General features: G+C 49.1%; 2 protein-coding genes across 2 annotated transcripts; one reads left to right on the top strand and one right to left on the bottom strand.

Moving 5' to 3' along the window:
- Nucleotides 1–5,072: 5,072 nt before the first annotated feature.
- On the bottom strand, nucleotides 5,073–6,737 carry LOC125528709 (UDP-glycosyltransferase 92A1-like). The gene has a single exon (XM_048693143.2). It carries the CDS (start codon nucleotides 6,657–6,659, stop codon nucleotides 5,073–5,075), a length of 1,587 nt encoding a protein of 528 aa, XP_048549100.2. The 5' UTR covers nucleotides 6,660–6,737.
- A 2,871-nt stretch (nucleotides 6,738–9,608) lies between these two features.
- Nucleotides 9,609–11,290, top strand: LOC147983560 (uncharacterized). Its single transcript, XM_087539536.1, has 3 exons — nucleotides 9,609–10,061; nucleotides 10,159–10,385; nucleotides 10,473–11,290. Exons 1-3 carry the CDS (start codon nucleotides 9,725–9,727, stop codon nucleotides 11,187–11,189), a joined length of 1,281 nt encoding a protein of 426 aa, XP_087395662.1. The 5' UTR covers nucleotides 9,609–9,724; the 3' UTR covers nucleotides 11,190–11,290.
- The last annotated feature ends 2,895 nt before the right edge of the window (nucleotides 11,291–14,185 follow it).

Here is a 14,185-nt window from a genome sequence, read left to right as displayed (position 1 = left end):
CCTTCCACCTAGGATCACCAAGTGCTGTCATTAAACTGTTAGGTTCACTAGTTGTGCAGGACATACCGATTTTAGAGAAATTTTTGTAATTTAAACGAACAGTAATTCCCTTCTGTAGCCTTGTGCGCGGCTCCACAGGAGAAGCCACAGTAGACGGAGCTGCAGAAGATCCGCCAGCCGCATCAGCCTCAGGTGCTGGCGACTCAGATCCCGAGGAGGATTGTGTCACGCCTGTGGGCGACAACCTTCGAGGCGAGGTGGCGGGCCCGGTCGAATCCGGTGCATGCAGCCCAGCCGGAGTGGCGGGCCCTAGCGAAGCCGAAGCGGGCCAACCAGGCGAGGCGGGCTCAGGCGCGCGGATATCTGTCCGCCACGCGTCGTCAGCCGGTTGGCGCGGAACGACGACGCCGCTGCCCTGATCACGCGCCCGCTCGAGGCGCTCGGGCCCCGAGGTGCGACCAGGTGCTGTGCGCCCGGATCCCAGAGAGGATATTGGGTCCGGCTGTAGGGATCCCGAGGCAGATCCTCCTCGATTTGCATCCGTGTCGCCGGTTGGGGGGCACATGAAATCACGTCTGTTTGGACTGCAATTTTCTTCTCCATCTGAATTTAAATCTACAGCAGTAATCTCAGGCATAATATGATGATTAGAGGCAAGTTGGTCAGTACTATTATTCTCTCCCCCATGATCAACGCCGGTTAAGGTAGAGGGCAAAAGAAGAATTTCTTTGCGAAGTAATGCGCCGGCATTGGGGTGGAGTTTAGCAAAGGGAAACACCGTTTCATCAAAGACAACGTCGCGGGAGATATACACACGTCCCGTGGCTACATCAAGACACTTAACCCCTTTGTGCTGTGCACTGTAGCCTATAAAGACACATTGTGTTGATCGAAACATAAGTTTTCTATTATTATAGGGACGAAGGTTGGGCCAACATGCGCAACCAAACACACGAAGATGGGAGTATTCGGGTTTGATATGAAGTAGACGTTCAGTGGGTGTTTCATGATTAATGACACGACTAGGCAAGATATTTATGAGGTGCACCGCGGTGAGGAATGCCTCATCCCAGAATTTTAGTGGCATGGATGCTCCGGCAAGGAGGGAAAGGCCAACGTCAACAATGTGTCTATGCTTGCGCTCCGCTGAACCATTTTGCTGGTGAGCGTGAGGGCAAGAAACATGATGAGAAATCCCTATCCGTTGGAAAAAGGAGTTAAGTTTCTCATATTCCCCTCCCCAATCCGACTGCATGGCAAGTATTTTGCAACCAAATTGTCGTTCGACAAGAGCTTGAAAGTTAAGAAAGACTTGGAAGACGTCGGAGCGTTTCTTGAGGAGGTATATCCAGGTATACTTACTAAAATCATCAATGAAACTCACGTAATAGGTGTGTCGACCAACAGAGGAAGGGGCTGGTCCCCATACATCTGAAAAGACAAGCTGCAAGGGTTTTGTTGAAACACTATTGGAAATAGGATATGGCAACTGGTGGCTTTTTGCTCTTTGGCAAGAGTCACAAATAGTTTCATGATCATGCTCGTCAACAAATGCGAGCTTATTTTTGCTAAGAATTTGATAAACAACGGAAAAAGAGGGGTGGCCTAAACGATTATGCCATCATTCTGAAGACACCTTGAAGGCTCCGTATGCCTGCTTATTGAACTTGGAAATTGTGGGGATCAACGGGTAGAGGCCTTGCACACATCTACCGCGATAAAGCACCCTCCTCGTGACCTGATCCTTGATCAAAAAGAAGAAGGGATGAAACTCTATGAAAACACCATTGTCAAGAGTAATACGATGAACTGACAGAAGATTTTTTGATGCATTAGGAATGTGCAGAACGTCATCTACACAAATATCACGATGTGGGGTTTGAATAATAGACTTGCCAACATGACTTATCATCATACCTGGACCGTTTTCAGCGGTATGGACTTGATCTTGACCTTGGTACTTCTCGTGCATGGTCATCTTCTCAAGCTCAGAGGTGATGTTCTCATTCGAGCCAGAGTCAAGATACCAGTTGGAGTCAACTCCGTATGAGGCATCTACCGTGGCTGCAACACGCCTCCTTCGAGAATTGTCCTCTGCATAGAGCCACTTGCACTCTTTCGCAATATGGTTAGTTTTCTTACAGATTTGGCATTTGTTTTCATACTCCTCATACCCCGCGAAGCGACCGCCTTGATTGTTGTTGTAGTAGTGGCGAGGGGGGCCGTTGTTGTTGTAGTAGCCCCCGCCACCGCCGCCACGATGGCCACCGCCTTGACCACCGCTGTTGCCGTAGTTGTTGTAGCTGCCGCCACCGCCATGGTTGTAGGCGCCGCCACCCGCGCCAGGATAGCCGCCGCTAGGGTTTTGGCCGCCACCGCCAGGATAGCCCCCGCCGCGGCCGCCGTTCTTCTGGTTTCGGTAGCCGCCTTTGCCACCACCTGAGCGACCTCTGGAGACCGTGTTTGCCGATGACTTGAAGCCACCGGTGCCGTTGAACATCTCAACGCGCTGATCGAAGTTGGCTACCATCGAGAAGAGCGCGTCGACGGTGATGGGCTCGGTGCGGACGTCGAGTGCAGAGATGATCGGTTGATACTCCATGTCAAGCCCGGCGACGATGAAGGAGATGAGCTCTCCCTCCCCAAGCGGTTTGCCCGCCGCCGCAAGCTCGTCAGAGAGGGCGCGCATCTGCCCGAAGTAGGTGGAGGCGGATTGAGATCCTTTCTGGGCATTGGTGAGGGCGGATCTGATGTTGTTCACGCGAGACAAGGAAACTGCAGAGAACATATTTGCTAATGCCGTCCAGATCGCATGAGATGATTCAAGCGAGGCCACTTGAACAAGCACCTCCTTGGACAGATTACGAAGTAGATATGCCACGATTTGTTGATCTTGGACTAATCAGGTATTATGGGCAGGATTGGGAACTACCTGCTCCTTACCATCTTTGTCTTTGCTAGTGATTGTTTTGGGAGGCTCCTCTATGGTTTGATCTATGTAGCCAAACAAGCCAGCGCCCAGTATCTGGGATCGCGCTTGGGCTCGCCAGAGAACGTAATTCGTCCGGCTGAGGGGTTCTGATGTGTTGTAGTTGAGGCCGGAGGAGGTGATTGCGGTGGAGGAAGACATGGCTGCGGCGTGGTGGATTGAAGTTGGAGAGGATGGAGAAAGATGAGCTAGATGCTATGGAAGAGGCCTGCTCTGTATACCATGTGGAAATTGTAGAAGCGTCTCAACTCCCGTAACATGGGAGCCCGCATGATATATATTGATTGAGGCGAGGCCGGCTCTCGTAGAGGCATACAAGATTAGGTTGTTCAACAACCGGAGAGATACATGGAGAGATAGAGGAGGATAAAGATAAAATGATAACCATGCTAACAACCAGAAAATATATCTCCTAACTACTCTAGGGCGTGGAGCCGCACCAGCCAACACATATGTTTAACAGTCCTCAGTTGTGAACCTGCGCTGGCTAAAGTACCTCACCAAACACCGATTCCTTGAGCACACGGACGTCATCCAAGAACATCGGCCTCATGCCCGGCGTTGATGGTTTTATCTGGCAGTGCGTACCCTTGGACACAAAGAACACACTGATCGCATGTCAAGAAATTTTGGGGAGTAGACTTTGTGCTCGGTTGCTGCAAGAGCACACAACAGATGTGCTGGCTTTGGAAAAAAGAATTCCAACATCCATTTTGGGACAGATGTTATTGGGTCGAGTTTGAGTCTCCAAATTTAAGGCCAAAATATCTATCATTTTATATTTATTTTTTATATGCAAGGCAGGAACTCCACCGATTTCATCAAGATAGAAAAAATACAGAGGGGAAACTGACCAAAAACCATCTAACAAAATGCAAAAAAAAAAGAAAGAGAAAAGAAAAACTGATGAAGCCAACCCAAATAAACCGCCACCACCTGTGGTGATCTCCTCCTAGAATGATCCTAAACGAGATCTTTTGAGATGCCTTCAAGAAGGTAACGGTGCTTGTGAACGCCACCATCACAGGTATATCCAATCGATCAAAAAGCTTTCGCCCAGGCTAGCGCATGATCACCCCGCCGAAACCCGGAATAGGTTCAGCCAATCCTACAACCTCCAATGCCACATCCCCTCCATGCGGTCATCTCCAATGGAAAGAAGTACTCTTTGACAATGTCTCAAGGAGGACGCCCATGAGTGCCAACATCACCGACAACGGCCCCCGTCGAACCTTACGTGTCACTATCTCTGACCCTGGGGAGGAGCCAGGACACAGCGAACCTTACGAGATTGAGCCGCGGCTCGACTTCCATGGAGGGGAGCCAGAAGAAAAGGAAAGGAATGGCGCCCACATCACCATGGTGGACTGCTTGCATTGACACCAACACCACCTTCACTATTGCAGCAAGGGCTTCGGAAGCCATAACGCCGCACACCACGCCAGCACCACCGCTGCGCCAAGCTGTTGCCAGACAAATCAAGCACAGCCACTGCAAATCCGCCTGGAGAAGAATGCCACGTAGCATGGTCGCTGCCCTGGCCACCACCCCACCGTCCACACGGCCTAGAGCGGTCAATGTCGCCGCTAGATCGCCGCACCACACGTCGACGGCCTTAGCCCATTGGATCCGAGCGTGAGGCCCCGGAGCCACCACCCTACAGCACAGTCGCACCTTCACCACGAAGGGAAGAGAGCGAGAGGGGAGAATGGCGTTTGCTGCGCCTCAATTCACAGTCGGCCGACCCTAACGGGTGCATCTGAACGAGCCAGTTAACGGCCGTCAGCCCCCTGCCGTCACGGTTTTGCCGTGTCAGCCCTTCGCCACGTCACATGAGTTCAGTGTTTTTTGTTGCTGATTAACGTTGCGTTCAATGCATTTTACGATGAGCACACAAAATGATGATATATATTTTACTAATCACAACATAGTTGTGGTGATTTTACGGATTTAACTCAACTCACTGGTGCAGCCATTTTATACTCAGTTGCCATGTCCCGAATTACGAATCTAAGCTCACACGAAAAAACTCATGATCGAATGCAGCCGATCGGACCGGCCGTGGCGTCTACTACGATCCCATTTAGCTTCTAGAGCACGAAGACATACACGCCATCGCGTCCAAGAACCTCCGCGTCACTCCCAGCGACGACTCCTCGCCGTCGCCGTGCCTAGCAGCGTCGATCACCTCCTCCATCTCTGCGGCCTTCCGGCTCATCGCGGCGCGCACTCCAGACGTCTCGCTGAGCACCCTCTCCACCGCCTCCGCCACCTCGTCCCTCGTCACGGCCGCCGCGGCGCCGCGCGCCAGCTCGACGCACACCCCCATCTCCTCCGCTAGCAACTTGGCGTTGTAGAACTGCTCCGCCGAGAGCGGCCAACCGACCATCGGCACGCCGCAGGCGAGGCTCTCCTGCGCCGAGTTCCACCCGCAGTGTGTCAGGAAGCCGCCCGTGGCTGAGTGCGCCAGAATCTCCACCTGCGGTGCCCAGCACTGAACCACCAGCCCGCGCCCTGCCGCCTCCATCCTCTCCGCGAACCCGTCCGGAAGGCCCAATGGCGGTGACTCGCTGCCGTTCACGTCGGCGGCGGGCTGGACCACCCACACGAACTTGTGCCCGCACTTCTCGAGCCCCATTGCCAGCTCCGTCGCCTGCGACGCGGAGATCGTGTACAGCGACCCGAACGACACGTGCAGCACCGAGCCTGGCGGTTGCTTGTCGAGCCACGCCAAGATGGGGCTACTCGTCATCGTCTCCGGGGACGACGAACTTGCCGCCCGAAGCAGCGGCCCGACCGGGAATATCGGGACATTGTTGAGCCATTGCCGCAGCATGCTTAATCCCTTGGGCTCCAGCTTCTCAGCGGTGTTGACGAGCAGCGCGTCGGCGCAGGAGAAGGCGGCGATCTGCCTGCGGATGAAGGTGGACCACGCGTCGCCGCCGTCGGCCGCCGCGAGGTGATCCGTGAGCTGCGAACGGTGGACGCGGATGTCCGGGAAGCTCGGCAGCCGGAAGCACTCATCGACGTCGGGGACAAGCGGGACGCTGTTCCAGAGCGAGAAGTAGAGCGCCGAGCCGTAGCCACCGGTGGTGAGCAGGACGGAGTGCGTGACGCCGTGGTCGCCACGGGCTACGTCCGCCGTCCAGGCCAGGAACATGTCCGCCACGACGTGCACGTCAGCGAGGGGGTCGGAGCATCTGAGGTCGACGATGAACTGGTGGAACGCCGGGCGGAGCGACTCGGAGGCGAGGAAGTGGTCGATGAGCTGCTGAGAAGCGTCGGCGGGGTGGAAGGGGAGGGCGTGGACGGAGATGCCTTCGTCGTCGAGGTTGGCGCGGACGGAGTCGGCCGTGCCGGAGGTGGCGACGACGGTGACCCGGGCGTCGGGGCGGCAGCGGCGCACAAGGGCGGCGAGGCAGCGGAACGGCGAGAGGTGGCCCTGCGCCATGAAGGGGAACAGCACGACATGATCGGCGCGTCGGTGGCGATCGGTTTCAGCTGCCATGGCGATCGAACCGGTGGTGGCGACGTGAGGTGCCGGCGATCGAATTGATCTGGTCAAGGGTAGTTCGCGAGTGCAACGCCTCGTGGGTTGGTTCGGTTTGGATGAGAGGATCAGAAGAGGGTTAACATGCAACTCGGGTGCGCCGAGTCCGAAGCTGTTCATGATTCGGAGAATACACTACAGGAAAACGTACTCGGCTTATAGTCGATTAAGCAGAGTACAGATAGAAGAAAAATAGGCAAACAGAAACACTCGGCTTACTTGAAAATAAGAGTGTAAACCAAAAATACACTTGACTTAGAGAGAGCTCGCCGTACAAAACAATAAAGCTCTCGAAACTAGATGCATGAACCAAAAGTCGGTCCGCTCCAAGTACGAAATCCAACGACAACTTTACATCTCGTTCAATAAAGCGACAATTTTATGCAATTAGCTTGAATAAATGCGAACGATTGAGAACATAAAAAAGGCAACGCCCAACAAAATATTTCTAAAGCGACGGCATCGAACACCATCCCAAGACCATTGACAGCATCAAACGGCATGCATTGTCACAGAATTCATGTTTTCAGTACACAATTTCTCCACGGGAGCTGCCCGCTCGCATTTCCCTCCCCCCATCACGTGCCCGGCGAATTTCACGCAGGTCCAAGAAACGCATGCAAAGCCTGACCTAAACACATCATCCAACTCTGCAATACGGCTGCATATAGAAAAAAAACGTGCCACAGAAGGGCGATGCCACCAACGAAGAAAAACAAAGCATGAACACAAACTACGAAAAGCCAACGAAACGCCGGATGCCGGCGACGCCGAGCAGGCTTGAAGCCACCGCACTGAGTAAGCTCAAAGAAGCCCCTAGAAAACGAAGCAACGAAGGCGGGTGTGCACCACGTCTGACGAACGACATAATACAATGATTTATCAAAATATTCAACCGACTTATTAAAAAGACCTAAATGCCCCGACATTGCTCACCCCGACTCGAACAGCCCGAGCACCTCAAAGGAAGCGGCCAGGCCCCGGACCGGCTCGGAAGAACGAGGCAGCCAGCCCCCGCGGCATGCAACCACACGCTAACAAGGGTAGTAGGGTGTGAAGCATGCGCAGCCAACCAGCCTCGACAACAACGCAAACCGACAAGGAGCATACAAGGCTGGCATACAGATCGGGCTCGCGCCGACGCGCGCGAGCCAGCGGGCAAGATGGTGCATGCGAGCGGGACAAAATACCCGTAAGCCAGATGGCTCGAGCATGCCCCTGGACCACGCGTGATGAACCCCCGCGGTCCACCCATCATAGACCCTCGTGGCAGGCTGCTCTGGTGTGCCCCGTCCATACAAATCGGACGGCGAGAAGAGCCCCTAAGAGGCCCCCCTCATGGAACGCCAACGCAAAACACGGACGACACGGAGGGCACTCTCGCTCGCGAAGGCCCCCAGGAGGTGAGTACTCCAACATCCTTTATAAGAGTAATAAGGGTTTTTCAACTAGTGTGTGGGCCCATACGACCACCCTCTAGCCAGGCCACTTGACCACGTGGGACCCACCTGACTGGCTCCGATCGCCCTAGAAGCTTCTTGGTGAAAAAAAGATCTTAAAATTTTCTTGAGTTTTTTGGCTTCATAAAATTTGATTTTCCTCAAAGTCTGAAAACACGCATAAACAATAACTATCAATGACCACTTGATTATTAGGTCAGTCCAGAAAAATAATAAAACTTAGTGGAAAATTATACAAAATTAATAATAATAATAATAATAACAACAACATGAAACGATAAAAAAATAGATATGTTTAGGACGTATCAGTGCTCTACCTTCAACAGGACCATGAAGGTGTCCTCATCCCATTGTGCGTCACTAAGGTCTCTGGGCTTGAACAATTGGATCCATGAGTGTCTCCATATCCGTGAGGAGATTGTAGAAATGGGTTAAGGTCACCTACATGCCACAAAACTCAAAGACCTACTTGGCAACAATGTTGAAGTGCATCTCCTTGAAACCTTTGTTAGTCCTCACCTTGCTGGATAAGATGTCCCACATATTTTTAAGCACGAATGTGAACAAGAATGACTGTCATTTCATTGCATTCCTCTTCCCGGACGCCCTTATTGTTGCCTTTCTAGCCTTGATGGCTGCCCTAGTAGCAACAACATCAGCAGGAGGAGGAGGAACATGCACTGCCATGACAAAAGATGGTTACACAACCCGCCTCTCGAACACAATTGAATGAATAGGCATCTGCTCACATAGCGGCTGGAAGTCCTAAACATAAGAGGGACATAACTAGTTATCGGATAAAACAATGCCCTGACTAAGACCGGTGTCCCTGTCCAATAATGGCTTGCATCAGGACCACTGAACAAACACAATGCATACTACACAGGGACTGATCTTCAACCACAGCAGATGTAGCAAACTAGCATTTTACCACACTAGCGCATCTAGGAAACTACTCCCTCCATCTCATAATGTAAGACGTTTTTTGACACTAGCATTCAACACACTATTATCTATACATGGTCTGATCAATGCATGAACACACCAATGCTGACAAGCAAAACCTAGCATGAACACATCTGATCTACCACATCATCACATGCTTACAAATTAAAAAAAGCGAGATTATTCATAAATTTGAGAACATTTTCTAAAACATGAATATGTTTAAACTTGAGAACATTTTTTATATACTCCAATATTTTGGAACATCTGAGAATAATTTTAAATTCTATTACTTTTCTGAAAAAAGAACATTTTTTAATATTTAAGAACATTTTATAAAATTCCTGAAGGTTATGGAGAATTTGTAAACATTTTATAATTTTTTAAAAAATTTCAACTTAATGAATATATTTGTAAATCCAAGAAAATTTTAAAAGAAGTAAAAAAAATATGATTTTTTGAAAGGAAAACTGGCTGAAAGACTTGAGGGAAGAAAATCTGTTTGGTAGGATCCAGCGTCTAATGGGCCGTCCCAGACGAGGAAGTTGTGTTTGGTCGCGATGCTAGCTGGGCCCGTGACCAGCAGAGACGCAGAACACGCGTCGGACAGTGAAGGAATATAACGCAACCCACCCAGCCTTCTTCTAACCCTAAAAAAAAACAGCCTTCTTTCGCCGTCAAAGAACCCTAGCGAGGAGGCGGCGCCGGCGGTGAAGAAAAAACGAGGGTCGAGAAGGTGCGAGCAAAATTGCGGAGGGGATCGACGACCCGTGCTCCGACATGCCGCAGGTATCAAGGGCGCGCTTGTGTAGGCGGAGGAGACGTCCCTCGCAACCGGCGAATGCCGGATTAGATCACGACATCGAGTTGAAATCAATTTACTGCGAACCAACCACAGAAGAGGAAGAGGAAGAGGAAGAGGATGAGGAAGAGGAGGAGGAGGAGGAAGAAGAGGAGGAGGAGGAGGAAGTGGAGGAGGAAGAAGAAGAGGAAGAAGACGACGAGGAGGAGTTGGCTCCTGAATCCTCCATGAAGGAGCAGAAGGAGGACTTCGACCAGCACCGCGAAAACTGGGAGATCTCATTCGGCAAAGGCCGGTTCGACTTCGAAGATCTGAGTGAGTAACCGATTAATTCCTGCTTGCCTTTCTTCTTCAGTCCGGCCGGTCGACTCAAACTGTTTCGCCCCGTGCATACCCATGATTTACATTGCAGCGATGCTGAGCCCAATGCTCTTCACACACTGCTCGCCGAGCCGCATCCCGGGAGAGGCCATCCTTTCCAAGACCCTTCAGGTATACTCCATCAAAATCGCCAAGACAAAGCACCTCAAGTGGCCGCTTCAAGTGTATGGCGTCGTCGCCGCTCGAGACTATGTGGATCACAAACGCAATATCATCTTCTTTCGTCGAAGGGGGCGGAGCCAAACTCTCACCAAGAAAGTACGGGCCTTCTGCTCATTATGTATCCTTGTTTGTTCTTGTTGCCGCTTGCTTTCTGATTAGTACATGACTGGCTGATGCTTTCAGGATCCTTATCTGCACTTGACTGGGCCATCTCGTGCGCTCATGTGCCGCGATCCCGTTCACATAGAATTCCAACTCATGGTGAAGGGACAGTCTCGGTCCGAGGATAGGACGCTCTTCACTCTACCCGTGCAGATGTACAATCCTTCCTGGCATGATTGGTGTTATAGGTGCTTCTCCAACTACCTCTGCAAAATAGAGTTTTGCTTTGAACAACTCGACTGGTCACGCCAGGCCACCATCTTGTCTGCCCGTGTTACCCAAGGGTTGCCTTTTAAACACGGCGGGCAAATTGTTTGTCGCGCCTCACCTTGCGAGGACGATCCTAATAAGGAAATCGTGCTGTTTGATTCAAAGTATGGAACAATGAATATGGAATCCGATGAAACAGTGTCTATGGATTCAGATGGCTACCTTGCTCTGTTGAGGCGCGTTGTGTCTGTACGAGGAAGGCTCAAAATTTTCATCTACACCTACTCCCGCTCTGGTGCTATCGCTGCTAGTGGCCGTGTCTTGTTCAAAGCCAAGGATTGCCAAACAAGCCAGGCTACATGTGTCCTCCACAGCTGCAAGCCATCTAGAGGGAAGAAGACCTCTCCTAAAGGTAAAGACTCTAAGGTGAAGATTACTGTTGCTTGGTCTCGCTTGGTTAGAAGCATAAATGATATGAGCCAAATACCTTTTGACGATCGTCTCCTGCTTGGCTATGCCGATGCATGATATCGTGGTATAGTGCTTGGGCTATCTTTTTTGATGCTCCAGTTTGTGTTGGCAGACTGTTGTGCAAACTTAAGTTAACTATTGTTTCTTTGTTGTGTGAACCGCTATAATATTACTCACTCCGTCTCAAAATAAGTGTCTCAATTTTAGTGTAATTTTGTGAGATATGTGCAACTCAACTGGCTAAAAACAATTGACGTGTCCGGCACCTCCTTTAAGCGCCACGTGCTCTCAACGCCTACTAAAGGAAACACGAGACGTACCTCTTCATCTAGAAAACATCATGTCCCTCTCTCCGTCTCTCGTCTATATGTTTTCTGCAACATTACCTATGTTGCAAAAGTTCTTCCACAACATTACCTTTGTTGCAGAAAAAAGTGAAGACAGGAAAAAAAATCCCGCAACAGAACCTATGTTGCAAAAAAAATCTCACAACACAATCTATGTTGCAAAAAAAAATATCCCGCGACACAACTTATGTTATAAAAAATCCACAACGCAACCTATGTTGCAAATGTTTCTGCAACAAGATCTTTGTTGCAAAGCAGAAGAAGATGTCCAGCCGCTCGATTGATCAGATCTGATGGCCCGTGAGGCGCCGCCGGCCGAAGCGTAGCAGGCCCCTGATTTTATACTGAACTTAGTACAAAGTTGAGATACTTATTTTGGGATGAAGGGAACACTATTATGTGGAGTAATCTCTTTGTTATGTGGACCATTACTATTTGTGTTCATAATGAGTAAACATTGTGCATCATGTCCTTCTCTTTTGCCCTTTTTACTCCTGGATTCCTTTGTACATACCAATTAACATCAGAGTTCAGAAGAGATTAGTCTAACATATATGTGCGGGTGCATTTTTAATTGGGTATTTTGCATTCCCTGAAAGGGCATAGCCAGTGAGAAACCATGATAAATTAAAACAAGAAATATTATGGTATGCCCTCATTCTTCGCTGGTTTGACCGGTGAATGATATATACCCAGGTTGAACTAGTATTTGGAAGGATATATTGTCGCTTGTAATGGGAAGCATGGATATAACTGAAGTATGAAGTGAGAAGTGAGGTATGATACAAGCAGATCACTGGAATAAGCTATTTAGCACTTGATGTTTAGCTATTGTAAGAACTAATAATATTAATCTTCCTAAGGCCCTGTTTGGTTAATCCCACTAGTAGAAAAACGGTCATTTGTCCCGGTTTGTAAGGCCCTTTTGTCCCGGTTTCTGAACTGGGACTAAAGGGTCGTTACTAAAGCCCTAGGCCTTTAGTCCCGGTTCTTACACGAACCGGGAAAGACGGGCCTCCACGTGGCTGGTGCGGCGAGCCCAGACAGGAGGGCCTTTTGTCCCGGTTGGTGGCACCAACCGGACCAATAGGCATCCACGCGTCAGCAGCTGGTGGGAGCTGAGGTTTTTGTTTTTTTTCTGAAAGGGGTGGTTTAGGGGGTAATTTAGGGTGTGTTAGCTAGTTAATAGAGAGAAGTGTCCTCTCTTATCTCCGTGCTTGGTTTACCAATGCTACTGCTATGCCTAAACATGGCTTAGATTAAAGTGAAGGCAACATGTGGTGCATGTCGAAAGTAATACTAATCCTAACTTGATCAAGTTTGGATTAGTACTATTTTCGACATGCACCACATGCATGTTGCCTTCACTTCAATCCAATCCATGTTCATTTCACCCACTGATATATAATAATTTTCATGCTCGCATCATACATCATCATAATAATAAGTCCTACTAATCATCATCATACAACTTCTACTCGTTATTAATAACAAGTCATACGATCATCATCCTCATAGTCATCGAACCAACCCTACTTAATTGTTCTTAGCACATGATCATCAGTATTAGGTAGGACCTAAATACCCTCTTTAAAGTAAAATAGCATAAAACAATATATACCCTGACTCTCCATTATGGAGAATGGAGATCATCCTGTCTCCAATTCTTGCGCTTCGCTTCCTTTTGCTTCCAAGAACCTCCTTGCGACTGTCCATACATTTTTTCCATTCTTTGATTTTCATGTCTTCACTTCTTTTAGAAATCCGGTATGGATAGTTGAGATTCGTAGGATGGCCTGGCTGTATATTCAAAACATCAAGGCTACCATTCTGATACATCAAATGAGGCACACAATCCTCTGGGGTTATCTGTTGAAAAACATAGCAATAACTTCATAGTTAGCAATGATGTACTAGTTTTAGAAGTATGCAAAAGATGCACGGATGTCGTAATAGTAAAAAATCTTACAAGGGAATCTCCATAGTAATTACCGTAGTTCAACATGTGCACTAGTGGCACGTATTGACCATAATGTTGAGGAGTTTGATTGTAGGTATTGTTTTCTCAAGATCAGTACAAAATGCGATCAGATGATTTTTCTTCTGATAAGTTAATTCGGAGCCTTCGGTGTAGTAGGTTCAGCCTACCATCTTCCGCACGTTCTTTGAAGAATGAAAATAAGTTGTCAATGGAAATAAGTTGTCAACTATTTTGAAATGAACAATATAAATTAGCTAATAACTATGTTTGAGAAATTCACATAGCGGTAGAATTGGAGGCGTACCAACAAGGACCCAAATGTCCATATTGTCTTGCTCGATTTTAGGATCACCAAGATCCATGGTGACAAGCATATTGATACGTCTCCAACGTATCTATAATTTTTTATTGCTCCATGCTATATTATCTACTGTTTTGGACATTATTGGGCTTTATTTTCCACTTTTATATTATTTTTGGGACTAACCTATTAACCGGAGGCCCAGCCTAGAATTGTCGTTTTTTGCCTATTTCAGAGTTTCGAAAAAATGGAATATCAAACGGAGTCCAAACGGAATGAAACCTTCGGGAATGTGATTTTCTCACCGAATATGATCCAGGAGACTTGGACCCTATGTCAAGAAAGCCAGGAGGTGGGCACGAGGTAGGGGGCGCGCCCACCCCCTAGGGCGCGCCCCAACCCTCGAGGGCCCCACCTTGCTCCA

The sequence above is a fragment of the Triticum urartu genome, chromosome 2A, assembly GCF_056163025.1.
Source record: "Triticum urartu cultivar PI428250 chromosome 2A, HENAU_Tu73, whole genome shotgun sequence".
NCBI classification, from domain to species: domain Eukaryota; kingdom Viridiplantae; phylum Streptophyta; class Magnoliopsida; order Poales; family Poaceae; genus Triticum; species Triticum urartu.
The sequence above is the reverse complement of the archived record's forward strand: the minus strand, read 5'-3'. Positions and strand labels throughout refer to the sequence as shown.